The sequence below is a fragment of the Scatophagus argus genome, chromosome 19, assembly GCF_020382885.2.
Source record: "Scatophagus argus isolate fScaArg1 chromosome 19, fScaArg1.pri, whole genome shotgun sequence".
Lineage (NCBI taxonomy): Eukaryota > Metazoa > Chordata > Actinopteri > Scatophagidae > Scatophagus > Scatophagus argus.
In genome coordinates this window covers 292,063-307,500 of record NC_058511.1, presented here as the reverse complement: position 1 = coordinate 307,500, position 15,438 = coordinate 292,063, and the positions used below count along the sequence as shown (strand labels likewise).

General features: G+C 45.0%; 1 protein-coding gene and 1 long non-coding RNA gene across 6 annotated transcripts in view; one reads left to right on the top strand and one right to left on the bottom strand.

The window, feature by feature from the left end:
* The first annotated feature begins 994 nt into the window (after positions 1–994).
* The window catches only part of LOC124050569 (kinesin-like protein KIF26A), a 36,093-nt gene continuing 21,649 nt past the window's right edge, over positions 995–15,438 (top strand). For 4 of the 5 annotated variants that reach the window (XM_046373252.1, XM_046373251.1, XM_046373250.1 and 1 more), the window contains exons 1-2: positions 7,039–7,640; positions 11,079–11,203. In XM_046373252.1, the coding sequence (XP_046229208.1) occupies positions 7,149–7,640; positions 11,079–11,203 (617 nt within the window). In that variant the 5' untranslated portion in view covers positions 7,039–7,148. Of the gene's footprint in view, positions 1,296–7,038; positions 7,641–11,078; positions 11,204–15,438 lie in introns of those variants that run through there. The other variant, XM_046373253.1, reaches the window with a different exon arrangement.
* LOC124050571 lies at positions 6,392–14,844 on the bottom strand. The gene is made up of 4 exons (XR_006841653.1): positions 13,508–14,844; positions 13,279–13,339; positions 10,552–10,553; positions 6,392–6,401 (listed from the first exon to the last, which is right to left on the bottom strand). It is a non-coding gene; the product is annotated as an uncharacterized LOC124050571 (long non-coding RNA).

Below are 15,438 nucleotides of genomic sequence, written 5' to 3'. Positions count from 1 at the left end.
CACACACACACACACACACACACACACACACACGCTCACACACACTCACACACACTCCTGTATTCCTCCTCAGACTCTGAAGCTGCTGCTCTCTCAGCAGATGAATTAGAGGTTTGGTTTGTTGGTTGAGTGTTTAAGTTCATTAAGAGGAGCTTACAGCCAGCATGTACTCGCAGTACTGGAACACGGCTCGGGGACTCAGACCGGACTACAGGCGGTACACAGTGAGTATCACGCGGCTCGGGGACTCAGACCGGACTACAGGCGGTACACAGTGAGTATCACGCAGCTCGTTACCTTCATCAGGCAGGAGTCCACAGCCACGAAGTTGAAGATGGAAGGTTTGTCCTTTGATTCTGTGCATGAACTGCGTCTCTCCGAGCGTTGCCTTCACTGACACCGCATTCGCCGCTAATTAACGTCCAGACCTCAGGTGATTCTCCTGTCTCGCTGCTATGAGGAACGTGAAGTGCAGCTGAACATGTAGAAGATGAAGATGATTTGTGACATCATCAGTCAGCTCTTTTACTGCACATTTAGACGTCCGGTCACATTAAATCTGTCATCTACATCTCATGATGCACGATCCTCCTTTCAGCTCTTCCATTTTGTTTCTGGAGATCATTTCCTGCCAAAACAAATACAAAACACTGCAAACAAACACACAATTTGTCAATAACACGTCATCCTCGGAAACAAACAGAACACGTCTAAGTTCCCTTTACCGCCGTCTGTTCTCTGTGCCTCGAGATGTCCTGGATGTCCTTCACCCTCCACAACAGCAGGTGGCGCAATCGTTCCATTTAAATGTGCTGAGAGGCTGAGCAGAGCAGGCTGATCGAGTCAGCGGAGCAGCTGTCAGTCATTCTTAATGTGGCCAATCAGAAGCAGATGTGCACGTTTTAATTCTCTCAAGTTTGTTAGACAGAAACGTTTTGCATTTGTTCCGTTGTGCGTTTTACTGACGTACCTCACAAACAATCAGCAGGTGAGTCACAGGGTCAAAAGGTGAGTCTTCCTCTGTGTGCCTGCAGGTGGTGGAGGGAGACAATCCTCTTCCTCTGGGCTCCACGTGGAAACACAGGAAGCGTCTTCGCTCAGCAGGAGAGGACGGCGAGGAGGCGAGAGGTTGCGCGTCCCGGCCGAACCCCGAAGGCTCGCCGTCAGCCACCGAACTGAACCGCCACTACGGCAAGCCAGAGGAGGAACTGCGGAGGCTTTGTCAGCGCTGCCACATCGTGACGTCGCAGCTGATCAGACAAGCTGCTGCCGCCGCCGACGGCTCGACTCTGAAGGTCAGGGACGACAACAAATGTCTTAAAAAATGTGTGTGTGAATTAGTCCCACCTCAGACGTGGTGCCAGGCTGACTGGAGGGCAGCCAGGAGGTTTCCTACCTGCTGGCAGACTGAAGTGCAGAGTCAGTGGGGGGGTCTGAAGGGAAACGGTCAGGACGCTGACGGCGTCTGCAGCCATCATGACACTGTTAGGGCTTGATTTGTTCAAAAGGTGTCTGTTGGCAGTTTAACAATTAACTGAAATCACCATGTTTTCCTAATCTTTACCCAAGATCTGAACCTCAAACTGGAGTCAAGGCAGACAGCCGCCCACCTCGAGCTGGGGTCTGCTCCGAGGTTTCTGCCTGCTAACAGGAAGCTTTTCCTCTCCACTGTGGCCAAGTGTTGGCTCAGGGGGCAGCGCTGGCTCTCAGCAGACTAAAGAATCTGGTCTAGACCCGCTCTAACTGGACAGTGTCAGGAGGCAACTTTATAGCAACAACCAATGGAATCTAGACAGTGTTGTTCCTACAGAGAGTGTGTGTGTGTGTGTGTGTGTGTGCGCAGTTAGATAAAGCATGAAGTGTTTGAATATACGGGTTCAGTTTGACGCTGAGCTCGTCTGTCAGGCTCTTACATCAAAGTGAGGACGAGAGAGCTTAACTTTCTGCAGTGTTAGCTCTCTCTCTCTCTCCCATTTGTTCAGTCATTGACCCCACTGCCTCACTCAAACCAGTCTCTGTCTTACTTGCTCGCCCACTTGTCTCTGACACACACACCCACACACACACACTGGACAACCTTCCAGTTCTTGTGCTGCTAATTAAAACAGATTCATCAGTGAAAAACGCCACTGAGCACCGAAAACTGAGACATGATGAACTGATAGAGCACTCTGAGGAGCAGTTACAGCGCGGATTCCTTACTGAAGTAAAAGTACATTTACCACACTGAAAATACTCCACTAGAAGTAGCAGTCCTGCATTGGTCTGGTTGTGGTGAACATGCACTGAGGCAGCAGGTCACATTAAATGGTCTGACAGCAGAGGATAGAAATGCAGTTTTAAGAACGAGGGTTTGGACTCATATCTTGGGATGAACAAGCCAAAAGGACTGAAGATCCAGACTGATCATGTAATGACTTCCTCTGTGACTATAAACTGAATTAAAGTCAAAGTGTGAGTCTTCACACCACGTCTGACACTTTCTGTCAATTCACACGTTCATACGAGGCGATGCCTCAGCGGCAGCAGGTCTTATTCTGCTGAGGGTTTCATGAGGGGCCACATGTGGTTTTCTGCTGTGGACAAAGACTGCTGTGAGCTCATTGCATGTCGCAGGTTGAAGGATGGTGTTGGTGTTCAGGTCCAGCACTGAGGTTAGGATCATCAGTCAGCTGCCAGCCTGCAGGAGGGAAAAAAAACACCCTGTTTGGACTCAGTTTGTTGTCCCTAAACAGATCTGGGACTTCACTGAGGAGGAGGAGAAGCTTCATAGCTGGTATAGTGGCGCACTGAGCAGTGTCAAAGACTCCAGTGTGGGAGAACGGGGTTCAAAACCCTGCCTCCCCACCATCCATTTGGGGCAGTCGTGGATCAGCGGTTAGGGTGTCGGACCCGTAACCGGTGGATCGCTGGTTCGATTCCCCGTCCCGGTGTCCATGGCTGAGGTACCCTTGAGCAAGGTACCTAACCCCCACTGCTCCCCGGGCGCTGCATGCGGTCGCCCACTGCCCCAGGTTTGCTGTGTGTGTGCACGTCACTTGGGTGGGTTAAATGCAGAGCACAAATTTTGTTGGAGTGAGTTCCCTCCAATGACAAAATATGTCACTTTCTTCTTTCTTCTTCATCTCTCCTCAAAAACACACACAACCTTTCCCTTCAGCGGGAGGACACTGGCCTTTATTGCGTGGGGCTTTAATCCGTTATGGGCTGGTTTCACAGATGCTCTAATATTAAGTCTCCTGACTCACTGTAATTCTCAGTACTTCCTTTTTTATTTACTGTCCTGATGACCCCAGGACATTCAACTGTCTCTGGCCACTGAGCTTCTGTGAAGTCCTCTCTGTCCCAGCCTGACCAAGCACCTATCAAAGCTGAAGGGGGTCGCTGTAGTTCCTCTGATGTCCACCAGGTGATGCTGGGATTACACTGAAAGAAGAATGCGTGTGTAGTTTTTGACCAGCAGAGTGAGGACAATATCGGAAAGTGAGGACATTCTGGCCTGCAGGGCTGAATGAAGGTCATGACCTGGTTTTAAGGGTTAGGGTGAGGATCATGTTAGGCAGACACAATACCTTGGGTCTTGTCGCACTGTTTTATGGATAAAGTGGGCCAAAAATCCATCATATCGTTTGTATCACTTTGCTCAACAGTTTCGTCCAAGATGCCAGCTATTCGATACACCCAACTCAGCAAAACTTTCTCTATGCACAGATACAGCCACCGGATGGCACTTTTAAGCTAATCCCTCGGTCACAAAGTGATGAGCGGGCTGCCAGGGGATGAGATAAGAGCTTGCTCCCCGCTGTGGAAGTAGTAGGCTTGTTTCCCAGCCTGGAGGGAGGGAGCCTGGCTGAGGTGACAGTCAGCTCCCCGTCCAGGATGCAGGAGGACGGGTTGAGGTAACAGCCTGTTCCCCACCTTAGACGTTGGGGGTTGTGGTGAGGTTTGGTTGTCTCCCCACCGTAGCTTAACAGATCAGTGTGTCCAGGTCTTATGTACAGCTCCAAAACATCCAATTTCCCTGAGGGAGTCATTCCAAAGGGATCAATAAAGTGAAGTCTAATTCTAAGTCTAAGTCTAAAACAAGGTCCCAGATGTTCGTATAGTTCCATTCAAGACTCGTATTAGGGATTAGAGTTTGGGTTAGGGACTGGGAAATGCATTGTTGTAACTGCTGCTATGTAACTGAACAATAAACAGAACTTCATTTATGATATTAGAAATTACATCATATTGTCAAAGAACAGAAGTAATTTAAATAAAGTTTCATCCTCTGTGGCTCAAAGATCAACAGAAACTTCACGTCAGAAATGAAACATCACTGTGACAGAAAGTCATCGCATTAATCGAATATTTGATTGACAAAAAATTGTCAGCCAGAAAATCTGATCAGTTCATCAGTTTGCATCAATAATCATAAAGCAGTAATATGCATTATTTTGTGTACGAATAGCTTTGGTATTTGATGATATCTCCACACTGTGGTACTTTTACTTGCAGTTCTGAGTGCTTGTTTCCCACCAGCAGAGATGATTGTGTGTTTTCATGAACCACTGGAGCTGCTGCACTAACAGTAATATTACTGTATTCACAGCAGGCCAGTCATCAGTACTTCATTCAAACTGAATCAGGCCGTAAACATGAACTCTCAGTATCACAGTAATCAGTATTAAATGAGTGTAATAACTTAACTGTAATTATTTATTTCTTTTACTTTTATATATATATATATAAACAAAATTCTGTAATTTCCCAGCCTGGAACCAATAAAGTACATCTATCTATCTATCTATTTATTTATTATTATTATTTATTAACTCACCGTGTGGAAGCTCAGACTCCGCCCACTTGTCCACTGAGCTCCATGTCCTCGTTCTTCATCACCTCGTCCTGTCAACACACATCAGCCTCAGTCCGAGTCGCTCCTCGCTAAGCTAACGAGCATCAGAGGAGTTCAGGGCCTGGAGGAGACCACAAAGAGCTCTTTAAGAAGGAGGACTGGGTCTCAGGGACAGGACAGATCATTAGACATCTGATCAGTTGGACTGAAATCCTGGAACTTTCAGATTTATGAGCTCTCCTCTCAAATGACACCAATTCAAAGAGCATTTTGACTTTGTGACTTCAGTTATGTTTGATTGTTACTGATTAGTTGTTGATTAGTTATCTTTAGTCAATTAATAGTCGTTTGATAGCTACTTAGTCATAGTCAGTGTGCAGTTGTACTTGGTCAGCTGTATTTCTGCTGACTGATGAAAATAAAGATTACTGTGGTGTCTTTGAATCTAAACAGGTTTGAGGCTCCTGATTATCTTACTTTACATTGAGTTTAGCCTGGTGCTGCTGTCTGCTGGACCGGATCACAGCCAGAAATAACCTGCAGTCGACACATCATAATTCATGTGAAATAGTTTTCACTATTTTAGATTTTTCACACGTTCTTGTTTAGTAAACAGGGATAAAAGAACTTGTTCTGTCCAACATGTTCTGCTTACTGCAAGTTCTGGATGTCTAATAAAACAGCTTGAGATGTTTTCCCAGCAGCACTTGTGATTAATGAGATAATTAGAGCTGAGGGAGGCGACGCAGCGAGTTCAACTCTTACCTTCAGCAAACATCAAACACACTTTGAAAGAGTAATTAACATTCACAACTCTCTCATAGCCAGAGAGAGGAATCAGTATGTTGATTAATGTGACTGTCGAGTGAAATGAATCGAGTGGAAAAATCAATTTTCTCAGCGCAGAGTGAAAATAATCTCTGCAGAGTAAGAAGTCAGTCATGTCTTCGGCTTCAGAGGTTGTTAGAGTTTGTACGAACAAAACCCAGAGGAGCCAAAAGAGAAAAACACTTACTTCCTCCTGTTAGTCATCAGGACAGACTGTCTGCTGGTCTGGAGTCAACCAAATCTGCTTCAGCAGTCAGTCACACGTATGAAAACCAAAGCCCCCGTGGTCCGACACCAGCCTCCACACCATGATGCATGCTGGGATCAGATGATTGTGATGTTTCCTGTGAGATCAGCCTCTGCTGAGTGGCCTCGTCTCACTGATGAAACCTGAACGTTCATAAAGAGTTCATTCAGATTGTGATGAGCAGTGGGACACCTCATTACTGCTTCAGTTCATTTTAATTAGCATCTCTGTCTGTCAGCGCAGGTCAGACTGTCAGCTGATCCACAGCCAGTGAACCCGAACCTCCTCACAGCACAGACAGGATGACCTGACTCTGGTTAGTTTACTGGCTGCAGTCGTGTCACCTTAAACCTGACCCTCTGCGGTATGCAGGAGCATCAGTGTGTTGTTTCATTTACAGAACATGCAGGTCAGCTCAGTAAAGTGAATTGTTTGGTTCTGACGTCTTCTCGAAGCTTTGAGCTCAGACAGTTTGAGCTTCTCATCCTAATGAAACAAATCAAAATGAGATCTTGGAGTTCGTGTTGGAGGAGGTGAAGCGAGATGTGTTGGGTTGCAGCTGTGGCGCCGCCCTGCTGTCAGCATCATTGAATAGAAAGATTAACTGACTGAGGATACAGATGGAGAGCGACAGACAGCTGCTGTGCCGACAGACGGTCGGGTGTTTACATTGCATTTACACTGGGTTTACTGTGGGTTTACTGTGGGTTTACTGTGGGTTTACTGAGGGTTTAGACTGGGTTTAGTCTTGGTTTACACTGGGTTTACTCTGGGTTTACTGTGGGTTTAGTCTGGGTTTACTGTGGGTTTAGTCTGGGTTTAGACTGGGTTTACTCTGGGTTTACTGTGGGTTTAGTCTGGGTTTACTCTGGGTTTACTGTGGGTTTAGTCTGGGTTTAGACTGGGTTTACTCTGGGTTTACTGTGGGTTTAGTCTGGGTTTACTGTGGGTTTGAGTGTGTGTGTGTGTGTGAGAGAGAGTGAGTGTGTGTGTGTGTGTGTGAGCAGCTGCTTGATGACATCTGCTTCCATTGATTGTTTGTGATGAAGTTTGTGTTGATGTGAAGCTTCTGGATCCTGAAGTTGGTCTTCTGCTGTGCGTTTCAGCCTCCGCAGCTGCAGGCTGTCGTGTGTGTCGAGATGTTGACTGGAGCTCAGATTTTTATGTGTCAATAAACTGAATTGTGACTCCTGCATTCGAACAGAATTTGAATTAGGGTTTAATGATCTTAAAATGATCAATCATGGCGTCCCTTTACCCCGTCAGGACCCAGCCTACGCCTCCTTCCTCTTCGATAAGCTCCAGCGTCTCCAGTGGTCTCGTCGTGGTCGCCATGTTTCTGTCGACGTTTGCTGTGACGTCTGCGGTGCCTCCTTTGACCACCTGAGGCGTCTTGCTCTGCGTCGAGCTCTGGGCATCAGCAGCGAGATGACGCCTCACCCTGCCGTTCCACCCACCACCACCTCCATCTCCACCCGCCAGGCCTCAGAGGATGGCTGGAGGGGCGACGAGCTGCCGCTGAAGCAGCAGAGATGGTCTTTTGAGGAGCAGTGTGGAGGCGGGGCTCTGTGGGGATGGGGCGGAGTCCAGAGCACCTACCTGGGAGGGGGTGGAGCCAAGGGGCTGGCCACAGTCACTCCCCTCCCCCTGGACTCACAGCACCACCTGGAGGGGGTGTGGAGAGTCTCCTGCTGCAGGCCAGAAGAACAACAACAACACACTACGGTAAGCAGAGAGGGACAAACTGCATGAAATATCAGGAATTTTATGAAATATTTTAGTTTTATTTTTGGACAGTTTTGTAAAAGCTTCATTAACATTTATTCAGAAACAAACAGTACGCACCAGTATGTTCGAAAAGCGGCCTCACAGTTTAGTTTTCTTTCTGCCTGCAGTTTGCCTCTCAGAATTCAGACTTCTGATTGGTCTATGTTCCTCGCCGATGTCCGGGGTCCTGTACGTTTCTGTTCTGTAGATTCACTGCCACAGTTTGGACAGCAGCTGGACAGAAGCACTGAGATCACTGAGACGTGATTACAGATGAGGTTTTCAAGTTACCAAACGTTACGCTAACATCTGACTAAATGAGTGAACAACATCAGTTAGCTTAGCATAATGAGATATTTCAGAAGGTAAACTTTATTGATCCTGATTTCCCTCTCAGTATAAACTGTTTGAACTGCACTAACTGTGAAACACCTCATTCCTCCACGTAGCCACACAAAACAGATACCAACATTTACAAAGACTTAACTTTCAGCCTCTAAACTGTAGCTGTTGGAAGTTGCGCTAGCTTGTGATGCTACTGTGACTTCCTGTTTACCTGACTGACTGCTCTTGATTGGACAGCAGCACAGATGTTCACATCAGTGAAGTGTTTATAGCAGAGACATTTCATAAGATTAAAGTTGAAGTCTGAATTTGGTTAGCGTTCACTGAGGATTTCCTGTTCAGCCTGATGGACACCTGAGGACCAGCTGGGATTTTCTGTTCATGTCTTTATATCTGCAGATGCTCTGTCCTCTGTAGTCTCTCTGAATGTCAAATGACCATCATGACCTCCAGCCGTTTGATACATAATTCATCCAGTAGCTGTGCAGATTAATCATGGCTGACCCGTCCTTACACTCCAACCGATATGCCATCATTACAAATAGACCGTCAATCTGAAAGCCCTGCTGGCACTGTGACCTAACAGACAGACAGGTACAACATGTGTTAGTGGTGATTATAAAATACTTAAGAAAATACATCCATGATTCTTCTTCTGTGGTTTTCACAAATTTAAAAAAATCAGAATTACAGAAAGCAACCTCAGAGAGCGCTAGAACCAGCACACTGAGAACAGATCAGCAGAAGAAGAATACAAATAAGCTCATGTCGGGTTCAGTCACATTTTCAGGAATTCGTATCTACGTGCTGTATAAGTGGAAGCTGTGCCTGAGTTGTTCACATGGATCCTCATCGGTTGTTAGCTCATCAATAACTTCTCTGCTTCATTCTGTATCAAAAATATTTCTGATTAAACAAATGAGATAAAACATGTTGATCTGATTTTCAGTGTTTATGCTAATCTAAGCCAATATAATCACCTGATGCTTCTTTCACAGTGACTTCATGGATTCTGTTAACATGTGCAGAATCTATTCTAATATTCACTGACTGATGTCAGAGCAGGCTGAAACATCTTGAGGGATTGTTACAGCGCCCCCCACAGCCCAATTACCACCATGATTTGAGTTACAAGTGACAGCTCTTGTTGTGATTTACTCTTAACTCACTGATTCATTTCCCAGAATTCCAGGAGAGCTGAGAAAAAATGAGATTAGCACTTAGATATCAGCATTGTTACAGGCCTCAGAAATCCTGCATCAATCAGACTACTTAAAACACAATGGAGGGCCTCTGACAGCAGTAACTGTCCTCTTTGTGATCTGCCTGATACCTTCAACCACACCAAACCAAATCCAACTTAATCAAGCTGACCAGAGTTCAAAGAACTGACTAATCCAAACTAAACAACATGAACCAAAGCAAATGCCAAATCAGTACAAGATCAGTCAAACTAAAAGCAGCACTAAGTGAACTAAACTTAAACTTAACCAGACCAAAACAAACAGACTTCACTGAATGAACCCAAACCACACCAATTCAAGCTAAAGTAAACCCAAAATAAACAATAACCAGCCTGATATGAACCACCCAGAGACAAAAGATGACAAAATAAACCAGTCAAACTGTAACAAACAAAAATAACCAAATGAACAGCACTAAACAGATTGGTTCCATCACCAAAATAAAGCCAACATTATGAGCAAACCAAATGTTTCATGTTGCTTGGCTCCAATTTGTGTTTTGGCTGTTGACTCGTCCTGCCGGCAGCTTTCTGTGCAATCCTGTTAGCTGGCAGAGAGAAGTCCAACAGCTGAATAATGGACTCCCCGTTTACCGCTTCTTGTTAGCGGGGTAATCCACCGTAACCAGGTCACAGAAGAAATGAGAAAACAGAAAAACAGAGAAGAAGAGGAGGAGGACGAGGAGGAGGAAGGATTGGAAAGAGCTGACAGAACGAGATTACATTCAACAACAACATGCAAAACATCCTGAACTCAGTTAATATACTTTTGATTGATCCAAAACTGAGTCTTATCACATGATTCCACTAATGAGTAAACTAGGTTTACTGCATATGAAATACTACAATATATTAGAAATTCAGTTAATGAAATTCTGCCTTTAAAACCATCCAGCAGAACAACAAGGCCTCTCTGACATCATTTGCGGTGCCCAGCAGGTTTAGCAATTAGCTACACTGAGCTGGAAAACGCCTTCAATTCTCCACTAAGCAGCCATACTGTGATTGAGCAGAATGGGATGTTTGGATGCCAGCTAGCAGGCTAATGACCAAAGCTAATTATTTAATGACCTCTTCATCCGGAGCTTCCTTCTAACGAACCAAAGACAGGGACGCCATGTTTCCTGCTGCGGCTTCTCCGGGGTCCGCCCGGTCTCGTCCCCGTTAGCACTCATCTCATTTGTTAGAGTTTGTAAGAGATCAACAGTACAGAGAAAGTCCTTTTCAAAAGATGTTATTATTCAGCAGAGTGAATAATGCAGTATCTTCAGTCTCTCTAACCACTGAGTTCAGTACAAACCAACACAAAACATGCTACATTTAGTTTACAACTTGACACAAAGGCTAAAATCACGTGTTTCATTTTGAAAAGCACTTATAGATCAGCAAGATGAGCTGCCATTTTGTTATCATTCAGTTAGCATCACTAACCTTAACCCTGTCCTTTAGTAACTTCAATTTTGTAAAGTGGTGACGAAGACAGATAAGAATATTTAGTATATCGCCCCCCACAGAGTGCTGCAGGTCACATTCCCTATCGAAATGTCATCAGTGTTTTTAAAGGCAGCATCAGCGTGCAGCAGGCAGGATAAATAATTCAGTTATGAGTTGTAAAAGTGGATTGTTTTTGTCTTTCGAAGGCTTGCCGAGCAGTTTCCACGTGCTTCCAGTTTTTATGCTAAGCTTGAATGAATACATTCAGGACTAATTTTCTGAAATGTTAGCATCAGATGTCGGATGGTTTGAGGTCAGTTTGATTGATCCACGGCAGAATTTGTTGATCTGAACTCCTGGGTCTCATCTGGCAGGGTTCAACTTCAGATGGAGTTTATGTGACCATGAAGACCTCAGCTCAGGAAGTCAAACCAGCAGCTCACAGCATCGCCACCCAAACCAGCCAACCACCGTCTGGCGCTGCTGCCTTCTTCATCAGGTCAGTGAACACAAAACTCCTCATACCTTTAAAAACTGCAGCAACAACTTTCATCCTCATGTCAAAGGATTATTAGCACATTTCAAAACAGCACAATAAACAGCAAACTAACTACAGTAAAATAATAATGAATAAAATAATGATAAAAACGGTAAAATAAACAAGTCCAAACCTGTCAGGTTTCATTCTGGGGGAAACAAATCTAAAGTGATGCAGCAGATATGCAGAATATGTATTAAATGTGCTGTTATTTGACTATTTTAAGCATCGTATCAGTTTCTGCTTCAGAGATTTTGCTTTAAAAGGTTAAAGTTTGGATGCAAAAGTACTCAAACCGTCAGGGAACTTTAGACATTCAAAACAAGACCGAGGATTGGACTGAATTTTATGACTTCAGGGATCCAAAAACATTTTAAATAATTTCCTCCCACCCTTCCTGATCCAGATTCAGCTGTGGAAACTCGCCTAAGGAGTAGAAAGCAGACTTTTCTCTGCTTGCAGAATCTAATTGGCAGATTTTGGAAGGGCTGGCGCGGCTGGAGAGCAGCGAAGGACTTGGGGTTCAAGAGGGTTTGGCTCAGTTCAGCTGCTGATTCTCTGCGCTCAATGAGTATTTGTGGTGATGGACTGAACAGATGCACCGACTTGTCAGAGTCTTATGAACAAATAGGCCACAGCATTTCAGCTGTGAAACACAATGACAGCAGCAGGCAACCAATCAGAGGAGCTCATATTCTGATGGTTTACTGCCTGACTGAGATGACTCTCGGTTTCCATCGCGGTTTGTAAAGTTTACACACAGTGTGGATGGAGACTGCAGGTAAGATAAAGGTCAAGGTGATGAAGGAGTTGTGTGGACAGGTGAGACGAGTGACAGAGCACCTGCGGGGAGACACCTACTGCTGCAGTACCTTGACGTATCTACATATAAACCAAGAACAGATTGACGTGTGACATCCTGTCTAAACACCTGAGTGCTGCTGCAGCCCTTCAGACGAGTCTCAGGGTTGCTTTTTACCAGCATTCGCTTCAAACACTTCCCAGCATGCATCTGTCAGAAGGTGGGGAGAGTGAGGGGAGGTAGCCATATGACTGAGGTGGAGGTGAAGGGTGGAGGTGTTGGTAAGCACTGTAAAATGCAGTCAGTGTTAACATTTACTCTGGCTTTTGAGTTGAAGTTCAACAAGCTGGACGGTTGATATGACAAAGTGGAGGTTAAAATAATTCAATAAAAAACTTAAAGACCAAAAACTTAACGACTGCAAAGTGACTTCATACAAATTAAAAAACTGCTTTTCTACATGATGACAAGACTGATCACATAAACCACAGGATTCTTCTTCAGAAACAGTCTGCTGTTTACACAAAACAAAACTCAGTGATCAAGTCCTTCAAACGGGCTGAATGAATACTGCTCAGAATGAACAGCAGTATAATGATTTCTGTGGCTATGGAGAAGTTTTCTTTTGGTCTGAATAATAATCCAGGCAATGCCACCAGAGCAGCAGTGGAAGAAGAACTCAAATCTTGAGTCTACCACGGTGTTGCAAGTAAAAGCAATGCACTGAATATCTTACAGTACAAACATATTGCCACAAAAATATACTTAAAGTACCCAAAGTACGAGTATTCATTATGCAGGATGGCATATTTCAGAATATTTTCTATTATTGGATTATAATCATGGAGGCACTGGTGTGTTCATAACTTTAACCTGAAGCTGCTAAATGTGGGATGAATAATTACTACTGTATATGCTTCATCTGCTGAGTAGCTAGCTCGAATGAGGCAGTAAAGTATTTCACAATACAAAATAAGGCAACTGAAGATAAAGATAAATAAAAACTAGACAAACGCCAGTCTCAATAGGTTGTACTTGAGCTGCTGCCTAAAAGGTGTCCAAGGTGTGAGTCACTGGGCTCATACAGGACTACTGCGTTACACCTTTACACCTTCAGGAAGCAGCTGCAGTGACTCCACAATGAAGTAAACTAATAAGCACAATCAATCAAGTCTGTTTAGAGTAGCTGTAATCAGGTAACCTCTGTCCCAGATGATAAGACCTCAAGACTCACCCTGCAGTCTGCTTTTGGCCGTGTCCAAAGGGAAGAAGACGGTCATAGCTGTCACACTCCCCTAAAACATAATACATTGTGATGAAACTGACGATTGAAAATACAAAACCAAATGACAAAAGGCTCACTCACACTCTGACGTCAAGTTAGCAAGACAAGACAAGACCAGGCACTTCCACATACTTGTCATAAACTTGCCGCACGTCTTTTGCGCTTGTTCTCTGCTCACCATTGCACCTGCCACAGCGTGAACCAGAGTCTCGTAAGGCAGAAGACCAACAGCCGAGCCGACTCACAGCTCGCTCCACGGCTTTGATTTGGGAAACATTCACTTTAAATATGTTGTGAAAATGTTTGAAACGATTTTGATTTGGATCAGTAAGTTAGTAAGTAAGAACCAGCAGTAAAAATCCTCCACCTGCAGTCCCGGATGTAGTTTAGATGTAGTTTGTGCCTCATGTTGCAGTGTGTATTTGCTCTTTCACTTTGGAACTTCATTCTCCTCACGTCTTGTTGTTACCTCACCTGTTTTCTCTCCACCTGAGCAGAAATGGATAAAAAGATGATATTTCTGCTCCTGCTGCATCAGTTTGAATGGTGATGCATAATATTAAGTACGGACCCCCCGCAGAAAACCCCACTGGGGAGTCGATCACATCAACTCCAGCTCCTCACAGACTCCCACATCGCTGTGACGAAACATCCTGTCGCCGTCTCAGCTGCTGATCAGCGGGTGCTAACATTCATTTAAAATGAACCAGCCTGTCAGTGGGGGGTGGAGGAGGGTGGTGCTGGGGTGTCAGGGGTTACTGGGAGTATTGGGAGTGTCAGCTGGTCCAGGATGTTTGGTTCTGGTTGAGAGCTTGCTGGGCTTCAGCTGTAATTATCGATGACACACCCCCCCCACCGAGGCAAAGTCAGCAGTCATCCCCTTCTCCTCCATCTGATGTCGTATACATTAGCTTCTGTTCATGAAGAAGAAGAGCAGAGTACGAAGAGGAGGGTGGAGTGCCTTTGAACAGAAGACAATCCCTCAAGGGCCTCCAGCCGGTCTGAATCCTGAGTCCTGATGCAGGGAACAGGAAGACTTCTCTCTGTCTCAGATCAGACACGTATTAAAGTTGAATGTCTTCTCACATGAGACTCCCCACGATGAAGCTCATCACACATTCAGCTTCAAGCTTCATCAAAACCAGAAACATGAAGGAGGAAAGAAAAGAAGAAGAAAAAGAAGAGCTCGTCCATAATTCAGATGACAGAGTGAGACCTCGCTGTGGAAATGTCTCCGTCCACAGACACGTCAGGATGTTGTCAGGAAATGGATGTGGTGCTGTGAGCCTGGTCTGCTGGGTTCCTGTCAGTCCAGACTCAGGGCTCTGTTTCTCTTTTCTGAAGGTTCATTAAATGAGGCAGCACAAAGAAATCAAATCTTCAGCTGTGTTCAGACTGACATTAACGTCACCTGTGACTTCACCACAGGTTCTTTGTGTGTCTTTGTCCTCGTCCTTCACTGTGATTGGCTCATCGGGTCCAGAGCTACTACAGTCTCTTCAGCACTTTGAGCTCATTGATGCTTTCATGTGTGTAAAATGAGAGCCTTAGGATTTCTGGTTTTGAAGAGTAAAAAACCAGTAAAAAAAAACCCAGAACATTTAATCCAGATCCACCGAGGAGGGTCAACTTCCTTAAAGTGGATTTCTGGCTCCTGGCCCGAGCTTTCCTATCGACTTCTTCTCTTCAAATTTGAGCCCAGTCAGACTCTCTGCTCCAAAGCTGCAGCAATGCAGCAAAATGTGACCTGAAAACCATCAACAACCAGGAGGCTGGTTAACCCTGCAGGGTCTGAGATCGATGAAACAGAGGACTGACACCAACACAAAGTCACCAGACATGCCGGACTCAGACATGTGGATGCTAAACTTCAACACAATGCTGAGTCTTTGATGAGGACATATTGATTGTATTTATAGAAACAAAACCTACCAGCATGAGTGGGATTATGTCACAGTCTTGATCCTGTATTGTCCACTGTGTCTGTACATCGTGTCTTCTGTCCTGTGTCCCAGTGTCTTTGTAGTGCCTTGTCCCTCACATGAACACCAGACAATCACAGTGTAGATGGTGGTGGAAAACAGAGAAATACTGGGAGAATCGTTGATC